Here is a 15,150-nt window from a genome sequence, read left to right on the forward strand (position 1 = left end):
GGATTTCATAATTTGGGAAAACAAAATATTCCTAACCCCTGACTTTCTGAGACTTGTTGAAGATGTAAAACACAGTCTTTTAAAACTTTGTTGTAAAGGACCTACTTCATTTTCTTCATGTACAAAAGTGTACACACCATTTTCTGGATTGCTCATGTGAGCATACTGTTGGAAGAAGCACTGCAGGGAGATCCTGTTCACATTTGAACCATTGCACCATGTTGTCAGGAAGGAGTTTTTATGGCTAAATGCACATCAGCACCCTCTGTGTACACTGCTGTGCTTCATCCTTGAGTTAATTCATTTCATACTTAATACTGCCTTCCTGGTGCACTGTGCACTATGCAAGACCACAGTTCACAGCACAGAAATGTCAGGTCAATCAGCCTTCTTATTAGGGCTGAATGGTTGTAATGCAGCCATAACATTAAACTCCAAAAGTGTGAATTTGACACAGCATTTCAAAGACAAACCAGTTTCTGACCCTGAGCTCCTGTGCCTTAGAAACAGCCCCTTATGAAAGAACTTAATGATGTGAACTGACCTCTGAAAATATAATTATTATTATTTTCTATAATGTGCTTACATCAGTCTATATTAACATTATGCCAGCGGATAGTAAGGACTGTCAGGCCTTACTCCAAAGGGCTCATGATCTAAGATTAGCTCTAAGAGTCTTAGGCAGCCAAAAAAGAAAGATTTTGGCAAAGAGCTGCAAGGACTGTGCTTTGAACTAACCAAGAGCATTTGCTATGTACCATATCACATGGGATATCAAAATTTGGCCAGGAGAACTTGATAGCAACCAGAAGGTTTGCTTTCAGTGGCAGTGGGACTGAGGGGGGTAAGCTGAGACGTGGGGGGACAGTTGGCATCGTACCCACCATGGCACTTGACTCAGTGCAGCTGCATTTGTGAAGCAGAGACACGAACTGTGAAGCAGGTGCTTAGGTCAGTTTCTGTGACAAATGTCTCCTGCACCCTGGTAGAGGAATTTAGAATATCATTTTCCTAGGCTTAAGCCAAAGTTGCCAATAAGGGCAGTCCAATATCAGGGATTTCAGTAAGAGTCCCACTTGGTAAGACACTGCATATTCTCAAATGATAGAAAAGTAAGTGGGAGGTCTGGGCAATCAAGTCACTGCAAATCCAGCTGACTTAGGTGATGATATAGAGCATCTGAAAACACTGAGTCCAGCTTTACTTCTGTTTTCCAGTTGGCTGTTGATCAATTTTAAAGCAAATTAATTGTACCTAAAAAGGGCCAGCAAAAGCCACTGTGAAGTCCTTCCTATGAGCTGTTTCCCCCTAAATATACATCACTGGCTATTTTTACAATGATCTACTAAGCTGAATATTTTTTCAGTAGATAGGGGCACATATTAGCTCTGGTGGTTACAGAAGGAATTACTGTGGTCTATTCAACAAGTGAAAAACCACATCCTAAAAAGATTTAGCCTGTGGGACCATGGTGGTTCTGCAGAGGCTGTTAAAGGGAGTCTGGCAGATGAACAAAACCTGACTGCCACAGCCTGAGACAGCCAAATGTCAAGGGGGTTATTGTTTATTGTCAGGTAAATTACTTGTGATGTAGTGTTTCCTATAAATATTTATTCTTCCTTTACAATCCACCTCAAGGTACTAGCTAAATGCACCTGATCTCCTGTGCCTGATGCGTGGTGACCTGCTACCACAACAGACAGCCCAGAGACTATAAATCTTTATAGCAGCAAGCCTCAGATTTATCAGCATTGCAAGTAGAGATGGATATTAGGCAGGTTTTTAGTCAAAGACCAGGGCTTCTAACCCCAGGGCACTATATGTAGAAAAGCTCACAACTCCCTTATTCCTTAAGGAGATCCTGGAGAAAAACATTAACCCAACAGAGATGTTTTTGTGTGTGTGTGAGGTGTGAGAAAAAGTGGTTACATAAAGAACATCCAAAAATTCTAGCAGGCATTACAATCATCACAATCTAGTATCTCATAAGATCTGCCAATATACTTTATCTTGTGCGCTCAGAACAGCAGGCCTAAAGTTTCCTGGAGCATTATCTCCACACATCAAATCCAAAATAAATCGTCATTTGAATTTGTTCTATGGCAGCAACTTGTCTTGGCATGAAATATTAGCCATATGGACAGTTGAATATCTGCTTTGACCTTGACCTCAGAATAGGCGCTGCCAAAAATGTGAGGATAACTCCTGTCTTTCATTTCCAAGAGTGGTGCTCCATGAGTTAACCTCATCTGCTCTCCTGGTTGCATCTCAGTGTACAGAATATGTGGTTTTTCTTTGACTAGGTGTTCTGCTAAGAGCATATTGTCTGAGACTGGCTAGGAACTGGGAAGCAGTATCCCAGATGGTGGTTTCTTTGGCAGAGATATTTATTCCAGAATTAAAAACAAAAAAAAAATAGAGCTAATTTTAGCATCAGGCAGTGGTAAGTGCATTACTTGTAAATGGCTCTCACTACATTATCTAGTCAGTGCTTTCATTTTCTTGATACTCTTCCAAGTAACAGGAGGCTGCTGGGTGCAAGATAATGTGAATTTTGTTGGTTGCAATGCTCTGCGCTGTTCTGGTTCAGAAATGATGGTTGATGATCAAAGTAGCACATTTATTTGGGGAAGAGGAACAGGTACTGCTCCTTTGGTGAGTTTTTGCTACATGTATTGCACTTATTAGAAACAGGTATGAAAGATGCCCAGGATTCAGAATAAACACATTTCAAGGTATCTGCGTCTATCCAACATGCAACAGGGCCCAGCAGACACCTAATCAGAGATCTTTCATTTTCCCCAAGGTTCCTGTCTTCCTTTTGTTCTGCAGCCCGTAACAGATATTCCCAAGTAGTGTTCAAATAAGTGGCATAACAATGCTCATGGAGAAAGCTGCCAAACTAGGAAGGGTAGAGAAGGGGGCAGGAAGGCACTCCACAGTCTTGGTTGGAAGGTGATCATCACCAGTCTGGCATCCTGCTGCTTTGACGAACTCATCTCCCCGATTTGTTAAGACTGTGACAACATTTTTCACCTTGACACCACTGGTTGAAATTCACATGAGCACAGTGCTAATGGTGCCATCTGATGATGCTCAGTGGACTGTGCAAAATGGATTTATTCTGTGTGCTTCCTAGTGGGCAGAGATCCACATTACACTCGACAGCTTCAACATATGGAAATAGTGACATGTGATTGATGTGGTCCCTGCAGGTCACGCTAACTCACGGTTATTAGCCCTGCATCCCGGGGAGCCTTATGCTACTGCAGCTGCCCACCTCCATTATCTGAACTAGGAATAAATGAAAGAGATGATGTTCCCAGTGGTGTGAATCTGGCACCTCATGAAATGATGTGCACTACAGAGGGAGGTGGGAGGCAAATTCACACAATCCAACCCCACCGCACATGCGAACACAACTACAGCTTGGTACAAGGGTGAGAAGGGCCCTTGTGTTAGATTGACTCACACCCCTCATAATCCTAATGTTGTTTAAAATGGCTGTGATGGCTGTGTTTTCTTGATAATTTTTAACATTTGGAGTGACCAGATTTTCCAAAGTTACTAGGTAGAGGACAGCATGTATAACCCAGGAAGCCCTCTCATTAGACATGCCTTCTTGACCTAATTTTCAGCAAGGCCTAAGCAGATGCTCTCTCAAAAAACAGATTGCTTAATGGCAGCCAAGACTGGCGGCAGCCAAGTTTGGGATTTTATGGCCAAAAGAGTAAGCGAACAAAAGTTCCCCATAATGATATGGATATTTATCTGGAGACCTCCAGTCCACAATGAAAATGAGAAAGTCTTTTGTTTCTACCCCTAAAGTATGGGATGCTTTGTAGCTTCCACAGGGAAATCACCTGCCTATGGCACTTGAAAGCTGTCCCACAAGTCTATACTGCAAGCTCCTCTCTCTCTTTGCTCCAGAGATTCCCTGTAACCTTCCTGTTCCCATCTCATTTCTTCGCATGGCCATGGGGTCACCACAGCTCCTGTGGATTTGCCTTTCTCTTCCTACTTTCACAGAGAAGCTAACAAAGTTGGATGCTAACTCTTCTGTCCTTCTATAGATCATGGGAGGTATTCCTTCCTGCCAGACACGCGAGACGTGTTGTTCCTTGTCCAACTGTACCCCCGCCCCGGTGTCTCACCCTCTCTCTGTGTTTTTTCCTCAGGTGTTCTACTGATCTTGGCACTGACAGAAGAGCTGGTGTTTTCTGTTCAGGTACTGTCTCCCACTGTCTCCTCCTCTCAGGGCCTCCCGATGAACACCACCACCATCACAGCCATGGGAACAACACCTCACCACAAAGATCACCACATGGCAGAGCCCCTTCCCGCGTCTGCTCATGCCATTCCCCATCCCATCAGCCTGGCGGAGAAAGCCCCTTCCACCGGGCAGGAGCAAGTGAGCAGCCCTCGCATCGGCGAAAAGGAAGCCTATCATTTATACAACCAGAGTGCTTTGTACTCGGGACAGTCTCGCCCCAAGGGGAAAGTATTCCAGGTGTTCAAAGGCAACTTCTCAGAGTCCTCAGAGCCTTACCTAAAGACAACCCTGCACTCTCCCTTCCCTACCCTGAGGAGCCCTTTCACAGACCACCCATTTCAGTCCCAGACCACAGCATCCAACGAGCCAAATGGCACGGGACTGCCAAGAACTACACTCTCAGACCCTTCTCCCCACCACAACACCTCGGGAAGCCTTAGGGAAGCAGAGCAAGGGGATGGGGATGAATTAGTGGTGCAGAAGGCAGATTTTGCCACCACAACTGCTGGACCATCAACTGATCCTGAAGCAGTGTCGGTGCCTTTTAAACCCACCCACTACAGCGTATGGGATATGCTGAGCAAAAACAACTCTTGGGTAACCTTGAATCTCAGTACAAATGTCCCTCTGTTTGCTGGCCCTGGATCTGCAACAGCAGCAGCTGGTCACTCAGTTCAGACCAGTTTTGACGTCAGTGTCTCCTCCCGGGCAGCTGGAGAGCCCAAGGGACCCACTCCAACGCAGCACGGCATGGTGACTAACACGACCTTCCTGAGCAGTGCTCTCTCCACAGCACCTGCCACGAGGTTGTCCAGCTCCATTTCCACAGCTGGCTCCACCGCCACTGGGAACTTCCTGAACAGACTGGTTCCTGCTGGGACCTGGAAACCAGGGGTGCAAGGAAACATCTCCCATGTCACCGAGGGGGACAAACCCCAGCACAGAGCAACCATCTGTCTCAGCAAGATGGACATTGCCTGGATCATTCTGGCTATCAGCGTACCTATATCCTCATGTTGTAAGTTAATTGCCACTTTATTTTGCTTTCTCTTTCCTTAAATTCAGATTTTGGCCCATGATTCAAGGACCAGCTGGAGGTCTAACAGAGGCAGGGCAGCTTGAGATGGATAAGAAGCACAGGGATCACATTCACTGACCAAAGTATGCTTAACTTCAAAATACAGGGCTAAAATGTTACACTCAAAGGAGGCTTACTCTATTGCTATTAAAAATCTTTTGGGGCCCTCAATTTGCAGGTGTAACTCAAGGCTGAACAATCCTAGAAGGTGAAACAGCTTGACTCCAAGGTGCATAGGATGGTGACCAAAAACTGTACAAGTCTTTAATCTAGGAATTAATATTTGCTGCCCTGGAATTGGATTTAAACAGCCCACTGCTAACCCAAAGGATTAAGAACAGCTGCAATGACTAATACTTTAGGACACCAATTTTCCAGTGCAATAAAATATTTCATCGCAGGCAGTTCATGAATGGTCAGATTTAGAAGTCTGATAACCGAAGTGCTGGTTTTCTCCATTTTATTTCCAACTTTGCAGCTGGCAAGGGAGCAGGAAGAGTTTGAAACCCTGGCCTTCAGACACCACGAGACAGTCTCCTGCAGGACCACGGCAGGTTGGGTTCCCAGAGATGCCTCAGGGTCCTATCATTTGACTCAGTCACAAAAACCACAGGAGAAATTATGAGAAAACTTGTGAGTGGATACCAGGGCGTCCCATGCTTAGCTGGGTTGTATCAGTAAGGTGTAATAACATACTCTGTGGGGTTTCACTGTTGCAGGGTGTGATTATTCTCCTCTGCCTGGAGTCAAACAAAACCAAATGTTTCCCAGCCTTTGCTGCCTGAAGAAACACAAAGGGGTAGCAGCCAACAATACTCAGTTCTGTTATTTGCAGCTACAAGCTGTACTGAGGACAAGGCTGGCTGCCAGAGTCAGTCTCACACACAGGTTGCTCCTGCTGAAAAGGACAGTGCTGCTCTCTCTTGCTTTCTCTGAGGCACAGGCACCTGATCCTGCGCCTCTCCTTCTGCCCAGGCCTGATCTGACACTTTCAGATTGCTAACGTGGCCAAAAAAAAAATCACTTTGCTCTTTGTTACTTTCTATCCACCCAGTGAGCTGAATCAGCTCCCCACAGGGTCAGATGAGCATGAGCCCTGGAGAGGATGAGGCTACAGGAATACAAATCTGGAGATGGGGCCACACTAAACCTGTCAGCAGCTGCAAATCACTGGATTGGGCCGGCATATCTGTTAGACTCGCACCTCTGGCTGGGACTATCAATTCTCCTATTGTGTGATTAAAACCACAAGCAAGAACAAAGTTTAAGGCTAAAAGATGGGCAATCAAGGAGAAACCAAAGCAGAAGTGTGCATACATACTTCTGTGAAAGGTGGAGAGGAGATGCTGGGATACAGCAAGCCCATGGTGAGAAGCAGTGATATTTGATGAACTATGACTTGGCTATCAATCAGTAGAAATAGAGGACAAAATAAATTCTTCCAGGCATTATGTTTTAGGCAATATTAGAAAGAAAGCTGAGCTGGATAGAAAGCATCCAAATACAAAATACAAAGTATTATACCATACAACATAAGCAAAGGAAGCATAACTAGTGTGTAAACTGGTCTGTGCCTGCAGAGTGCTGTACATGAGATAGTTCTTAACAACAGTAACAATAATAATAATATGAACAGTCTGCTAGCAGGATTTCTAACCCACTATTCATTAAATGGTGGTGTTAACACTTTTCTTCTTATCATATGTGCCATAATGGAAAGTGTTCATGTGACTGTCAGTTCTGTTTCTCCTATTCATAAGCTACTTTTTTTTAAAAAAGTTGAATTTATTTTGAAAATTTTCTGTACCAGCTCTAATGAGTGTTTAAATGATTTAAATATTTAAGTCCTGCTTCGAAGACCAGATTCCTGAGGATGGTCTTCATTGGGACTCTCCTTTTAAAATCTGGACATGCTGAGATGTGTTTCGGCGTTGAAATGAATGGTAGGCTTGCATTTAAATGGAGCTGGTTTTGAATCTGGCTGTAATGCCTAGGAAATTGATTTCATCTGGAAGTTATGCTGTTTAAGCCATGCCATGAGAAGTGCTGTTGCACAGGCATAGGCTGCTCCTATAGAAGTAAAGTAAGTTATAACAACCCAAAGCACTTGTACCCAGCTGCATAGGTATCCGTACACACCGCGGGGACACCTCACTGCCTGCCCGTCAGGCGCCTGTGTGTGTTCAGGCAGCGGTGTGCAGTGCCCAGTGTCAGGGGGTGGGATGCGCTCCGCGGTGTGCGCTGTGCGAAGGGGACTGTCGCCACCTCCCGGGCACAAGCGCTGCAGCTCAGGACAGTGGCATGTGCTGCTCACTGCTGGTCTGGAGGGGGCTGCCGCCGAGAAAGGGATGAGGAGTACAGCTCTGTGGGCTTCATTTCGTTTTCAAAGGGTAAAATTTTCCGGGACACACTCTCACAGCTGCTGTGGGCACGGATTGAGAAAACACTGTCACATCCCTGCCTTGGGCTGCTGAAAGATGTAGATACCACAGATAAAGAGATTCAATCCCATGCTCTTCAATATCTAGGTGCCCTAAAAGAGAACAAGCCACAGAAAGCCACTGAGGACCCCTCTGATGGGAGGTTACTGCTTCCCAGAGCTGCGGGCTGATGGCTCTGTGCTCAGGCTGGCACCTTAAGGACTGCTGACCAGAGACACTGTCGGGGCCAGCAAGCCCTGAGCTGCTGCTGCTACACCTGTGAGAGAGGCTGTGGCCCAGCGCCAGGCAGAGAGGCAGCCTCGAGGCAGGGAACTTAGCAAGGCACCCTGGAAAGACATGCAGTCAGGTGACAAGAGGCAACCCGGAGCCTGTGCACAGCTCCAGAGCTGCAGGAATCTAATTAACTGAGCTCCCTTCTCCTGCTAATGAGGAGTGCCCCTGAGCTGAGCCAGCTCACTGACCTCCAGGCTGGTTTTGCAGAGCCCTTGCAGAGCTGTACTGTGGTCAGTGCATCTCTTCTCTGCAGGAGCCCTTGTGCCTTTCCTCGTAATCTTTCCTCTGTGCAAGGAGTAGTAAGGACAATGGAAAAGCTTTTTTGGAGGGCTTCTGGGAACACCTTGTGCTGCACAAAATCCTTGGAAGAGGAAACACATCACAGTGCTGCAAAGATACCTCTGTCCATCTCTGACGTGTCGTGCAGTAGGGCCTACACACTGCTCGCTGTCACACCTTTTAGTGGCAGGCACCTGTTAAATGAAAACCTGTGGGCATTTTAGCTTCCATAGTAGGGGAAGTGATCTGCTAGAGAGTGACCACGGGAGCCCTTGGCTCCTCAGCCCTACTGGAAGCAGTGCTTGGGATGCTGCACTTCTCCTCACAAAGGAAAGACCCTGCTGGGGCTCCTTGCTGGCCTGTCCCTTCTGTGTTTATTTGCACTGAAGAGCAGAAAGCAGCAGAGTGTTTGTTTGGCATTACTGTGCCCTGACATTTGAGCCCCAGTGAGGACTGGCAGGTCCCTCCAGCCATGCTGGTGGCACAGCTCAGTGGCTGCTGCACAGACCTGAATGCCTGGGCCTCAGGAACTCACCCACTGAAATAAGAGATGGGATTTAGCTTCCATGTCCTTTACAAAGGCATAGATTTCTGACTCCCACTGAAATCCCCTGAAGTGCTAGCCAGGAAAGTAATGCTTTCGATAGGAATGCATGAGCCACATCTGCTGCATGAACCTGAGTTTCGTGGTATAAATAATGAGGATGATGTTCCTAACACCATAGGAGGGCTGCAAAAATGAAGGATCCTGTATCATTGCCTTCCCAACAAAGCAAAATCATATATAACAGTGATGTCAGTATTTCTGCATGTCACAGTTTGAGTTGTTTCTGTGGTGTCCTTTGGGCAGCCTTGAAGATTTTTGTGCATATGCTGTTGTATATGTGTAGGTGCCTGTCACTGCAATGCAGAACAAGACACAATATGAACTCTTTTTAAAACCCCCTGTCCCAGTCCTTGGGCTCCTGGTACTTATATTTGTGTCATTACAGAATGACACAATGAGATGTGGAAGAACAGAAACTTGCAAATCAGATGCATAGAAGTCAATTCATTCAGTCAGTTCTGCTGACACGGGAAAACACGAAAGGAAGGCTGAGCCTCCAAACACAGGCATCAGCAGAACTCAAAGAATATATGAAGAATTGCCTTAGACCTAACCCTACTTAGCTCACATTGCATGCAGAGGGACGCTTTCCAAAATTATCTCAGTCACTTTCTTCATCACAATATCTACACATTTGCTTCCCAGTCTGAAGCAAGAGAGATCCCAAGCCCTGAGTCTTAATCCCCAAGTGTGAACTCAGGCTGAGCTGGAGAAGAGCCTCCTGTCTCCAGGTATCTGCAGCTGTAGTCAATAACCAAATCCCTGGTGATACGTGGTATCAGAGCAAGGTATGTACTCCTATATATAGTAAATGAGGGAATTGAAAGAAATATGGAAAAAGCACTGTTTCAGTCATTAGGCAAGGGTTCTGTGGAAACTTAGTTTATGTTATGAATTGCAGGCATAGGGAGAAGTAAATAAACATCATTCATCCTGACTATTGCCTGACTTTTAAGTGCTTACAATTTTAAGTCTGTTAACACCATGTTTCGTGTGGGAGCTGGAGAGTTGGGGAAGGGGCATGCAGCTGTGTAAGACTGGTAAAATATTTAAGTGAGTTGAAGAAAAAGACTGTCAGAAAACTGTAGGGAGTTGTTATGATCTCATTACACTGCATTAATGAAGCTGGTATTGAATATGGTGTATAAACTTGGTGGTTTGTCTTTGTTTTTTTTTAAAAACTTTGGAAGATTAGGAAAGAGCCGTGCAAATGATTTAAAAGCTGAAAAATGCAATATAATTTCATCTGTCTCATGATGTAATACAAGAAGAGGCTGAAACCCACATATATAGGGGACATTTCTGATAGCACAGTGAAAGCTTTTAATAAAATAGGCAAAAGGAGATTGAGGAAGTGATGGTTGAAGGTGGAAATTTATATGACGACAGGAATGCAAACATGTCCACACAATGGAAATTAGGTATTGAAACAAACCTCTTCCTAAAGGGATGGTTATCTGGTCAGTCTGTGTCCTTAAATGAAGCTGAGTATTTTCCTGTGAGATGTGCTGTACCTTAAATACAACTTATGGTTAAGGTAACAGATGAAAGTCTCCTGGTGTGCACGTGTTACGGAGGTGAGAGTAGGTGATGGAAATGTTCCCACCAGCCTAGAAATCTGTAAATCTGTGAGAAGCTTGCCTCTGCCATTTGTGGGATGTATTATGTCCTGTTTCATGGGTGGGGGGTCAGATAATGCAGATGTACCTTGCCTTACCAGCAGAGAAAGGCCAGCCTCAGAGCTGGAGCTCTCAGCAGCTCAGCCACTGAATGTGTGAGTTGACTTTTCTCCCTCCAGACTAGCAGCAGGTGAAAGGATACAGGTTAGAAATGCTTCTGAACTCTCAGAACTTCCAGTGTCCACAAAATTGCAGAGCTCCCTGATATTTCCTAACATGAATCATAATCTCTGTACAGGGAGCTTCAGGCTGACATAGGGACAACACTGAGTGCCTTCTTGTGTCACTCGCTGTTGACTTTAACATAGAGCAGGCAAAGGGAAAAGTCGGTTTAGCTTTTCTGACTCCCAGAAAGCATCCAGAGGTGTGCTTGAAAACCAGAGAAGAATTAGCCCATTTTCTGCCCAAAGGTTTGGAGGGTTGGCCATCTCTGAAACACGTGATATATAGCAGCACTGAACAGCAGCACGTTGGCATCCTTGCGAGGATACCACACAATATACCAGGAAAGTTAAGCAGGGTATTGCAGCTACTGTTGCTCTCTCTTCAGCTCTGTTGTTGTCATTATTGCCATTTCTCTCTTCCAAACCATCTCTGTCCCCTGTATATTTCATCCACTTACTATGTCCTCCCTGGCCATCACAACTGTCTGGAAAGATTTTGTCTGTAATGCATGTAATTCTAATCGTGGGAGCAAATGGATATCTAGGAATATTGGTAAAGCTGCACCCTGCTCCTGGTGCTGTTCTGTAAGTGAGGGCTCCTAGTTAGCTACATTAATTTCAATAAAATATGCCCCAAATGTGGTATATTATGTGGTAGATGTGGCACTTAAGGACATAGCTCAGTGATGGACCTGGCAGTGTTAAGTTAGTGGTTGGACTCAATGACCTTAAAGGTCTCTCCCAATCTAAATGATCATGTGATTCTATGAAAAGGGGAGTTAATATGAGATGAAGAGGGAATAGCCACATTCCTGCTGTCCTCCTTCTCCCTCTGAAATGAGGCCTTCTCTGCTTTGAATTGGGACAGCTTAGATAGACATCCTTCTCTAAAATGCATGTTCGAGGAAGCTCAGGAGCCCATTTTCCACACTCTTCCATCAATTTGCTTATGTGTACACTAAGGCTGCAGGCCAAGAGTGTAATTAAGGGAAGGAGTATTATTGCTGTATAACAACCATATCTGCACATGGCAAGGCCACTTCCTGCTGGAAGAAGATGAGTTCTCTCTCAACTCAGTGTCATTGGCTTTCCAGCCCCTAAATCCCAAATTTGGTGCTTCTCTGTCATCAGCCACAACATTTTATAAGCTGTAAAACCTCAGGCTTTCAAAATATTTGCACAGAGTTGACTTCACTGGGGCTCTCATATCCCCAGACTCCTTCAGAAATGCTTTGTGCCTTAGGGATCACTTGTTGCTGACTACTGAAAAGCTCAAGGGCTGTTGGCTCTCACCAGCAGTGGTGAGGATTAAATGCAGGTCCCGCTTTACTTTGTAATCTTACCAAGCCTGCAGGCTGGACTGGGACATAGAGAGAGCAGCAGCAAAGTTGGGATAACAGATGCAGTGCCTCAGAAGGGCAGGCATTTCCCAGAGCAGGCAGAGCAGTCCTGGTGGCCCATCAGGCACCTGCCTATAGGCACAGCAGCAGGAGTCCAGCTACTGGTGACAGAAACACTGAAGCAATATGAGCCAAAGATAAGAGTAAGTTTGATTATGGCCTGCTTTTCTGAAAGATGCAGGAACAGTGTGGGAGATTTTTCCATCAGTTTCAGAAGAAGATTTATAGCATAAGCCCACCTTTCCTTTTGAATGAGACATAAACTGCCTGAACTGAAGCCCATTAATTTTTTTTTCTTAGTAGCTTATTTTTTTTGTTTTAAATACAGCTCTAGCCTTGCACTTTTGTATTGCTATTTTGTGTGAGTAGATAGGATAAGAAATTAGACCCATGGTACATGGGTAGGTGCAATGTTTGTCAAAACACACATAGCAGCTGTGACCTCTCTGCAGTCTTTTCTTTTCTCTGGGCTGTAATTCTAATACATAATTTTACCTGTAGCTGAAGAAATAATATATTTTTCTGCTTCATGAATATTTTCTCTCTTCTACCATGAGGGGTTTAAAAATGATGGAGTGAATTTACAGCAGGGCATTCCCTATTTCACAGGTACAAATCAAAGTTAAGTACATGTGCCTGTCTGTCTGTGTAAATCAGGTAGATTACAAGCACAACTGGTGAATTAATTCCACAAGTGTAAGAGGAACAGACAGAGCTTATACATTACTACGCTGAGCAAACCCTTGTACACTCCTCAGCTTCTGCCTGAGCAAGGACCAGTGGGAGCAGTATGTCTGCTACAGGAGGTTTGCCTGGCCTTCATAAAATTGCCAAGATTACCCATCTGAATTGCAACAGAGATAACTAAACCAAAAGCAATTCCAGAAAATAACAATCAGCTTTGTGTTTGGCTGCCTGCTGGGAAGGCATTACCCTGGCATTTCTAGGGTCCAGGGGTGCCTATGGCCTTGAGATCAGACAGACAATTTTATCAACAAGTTCCACTTTCTGGTTCCTTTGTTTTGCCTAACTGCTCTACTTTAAGTTCAGATATTTCAGATTGCAGAAGCTTGAGTGTGCTCTGCAAGTAAGACAAAAAGCCAAGTTCAGACACCCCCAAAGTCCAAGCAAGCATGGGGAGCAGGATATGCGTATCTCCACATCCTGATACAGCTGATGGACACAGGCAGGAAAACCTCACCTCTGGGGTTAATACTATCCTGGAAGCACAAGCTACATGAGACAGCTGCTGGAAGGGACCTTCATGCTACCTGACCACTGTCTCATCCTGTTCAGGAGCCCATCTGTTCCACTTACTGGTTGCTGATGTGTTGGAGCATGGTCATAAAGCACCCAAAATCCAAGTCATGAATGAGAGGCAACAGAGGCAGGGATCATTGGCATTTCAGGATAGCAGCTTTTGATATTGGAGACACGCAACTACAAGCATTTGTGAGTTTGCTATTTGAGCTAGGACAGACAGGTGTCTCTCAGTGCCCACTGTGTGCTCATCGCTGCGGTCTCTGAACACACCAGAAGCAGAAAAGATCTGCGTGGAAATGTCCTTCACAACCCCTGAGGAATGCCCTCTCACCTAGAGGGTCTATAAATCCCTGCTTAGGTACTAAAATGCCACCAGTTACAACACCAAAGGTTTTAATTTATCAGGCAGCCACATCTTCAATATTATAAACTCACATCAAAAAGAAAGTACAAACTGCATGTTCTGCCAAGCCCAAAGCTTCATCTACTTGGTCCAGATTCACATAGTTGTGTGGGGTTTGTTAGGTGATACCTGACTGAGCATGAAGTGTATGAATGCAGGTGACCAGCCCTCTTAAGTAATATGAAGCACAAATCCATGGTACTGGTGAGTCCTTATTGAAATAAAATAACCAAGTTTTTGACATGTTTATATTGACAGCAGTTCTGCTGACAGTCTGCTGCATGAGGAGGAAGAAAAAGACATCTAACCCAGAAAACAACCTGAGCTATTGGAATAATGCTATTACCATGGACTACTTCAACAGGCATGCTGTCGAGTTACCAAGAGAGATCCAGTCACTGGAGACTTCAGAGGTACCTTGCTCCCAGAACTGGTGTCTAAAAACTGTAACTGAAGCCATGCTGGGAGGAGGGGAGAAAAAGTCATATTAATAAAGCCTTGAAATCCCTATGCTAATTTGGGGAAACAGCTTTTTGAGAAGGACTCACACATGTATAAGATGGGATGAATATGTCAGCAAAACCAGATTGCCAGCCTATTTCCAGACACTGCAGATGTGTTTTGTATTGCTGTGTGGTGATGAGCCTTAACCACCTCTAGATGAATTTGTTCCTGGGTTTCTCTTCCTTGTGAGCCTGTGGCCAGTGTGACTGGAATTTTGGTGCATCTGACTTGTGGGTCCCCAGACTCAGAAAGAATCAATCTGACTATCAAGGAGCTCTTCACTCACAGCTCCTCCTGCCTGAAGAAGGGTAAAACCAGCTCACCAAACTTAGCTCCTCAGAGTCAGATCCCACAAAATTCAGGTGCCTTTGAGGGACTAGGAGGAGTGCCCTGTGTGCTGTGGAGGGTGAAGGGAGTGAAGTGCTCAGTCTGCTTCTCTTTTTCTCCTAGGATCACCTCTCTGAGCCGCGCTCTCCTGCCAATGGCGACTATCGCGACAGCGGGATGGTCCTCGTGAACCCCTTCTGTCAAGAAACTCTGTTTGTGGGACATGAGCAAGTCTCTGAAATATGACCCCACAGCTTCCTACGTATTGCAGTTACATCTCTACTGTCTCCAAATTATAAATAAATATATATATTATAAATATAACCTTTGTGTAACCCTGAATTACAAGAAATGTTTTCAGCTTTTCTTTTCTCCCTCAGAATTGTCAGACCCTTTTTTATAAGTGTGGTAAAACTTTACAGAACAAACTGTGGCTTTATAAAATAAAGGTATTTCTAA

The 15,150-nt window shown here is 44.9% G+C and overlaps 1 protein-coding gene across 4 annotated transcripts in view; it reads left to right on the forward strand.

Moving 5' to 3' along the window:
* Positions 1-15,150, forward strand: part of TMEM108 (transmembrane protein 108) — a 157,597-nt gene extending 142,447 nt beyond the window's left edge. For 3 of the 4 annotated variants that reach the window (XM_071561232.1, XM_071561229.1, XM_071561234.1), the window contains 3 exons: positions 4,179-5,291; positions 14,119-14,273; positions 14,815-15,150. In XM_071561232.1, the coding sequence (XP_071417333.1) occupies positions 4,179-5,291; positions 14,119-14,273; positions 14,815-14,937 (1,391 nt within the window). In that variant the 3' untranslated portion in view covers positions 14,938-15,150. The remainder of the gene's footprint in view (positions 1-4,178; positions 5,292-14,118; positions 14,274-14,814) is intronic. The other variant, XM_071561233.1, reaches the window with a different exon arrangement.

Source organism: Pithys albifrons, chromosome 7 (assembly GCF_047495875.1).
Source record: "Pithys albifrons albifrons isolate INPA30051 chromosome 7, PitAlb_v1, whole genome shotgun sequence".
Taxonomy (NCBI): Eukaryota; Metazoa; Chordata; class Aves; order Passeriformes; family Thamnophilidae; genus Pithys; species Pithys albifrons.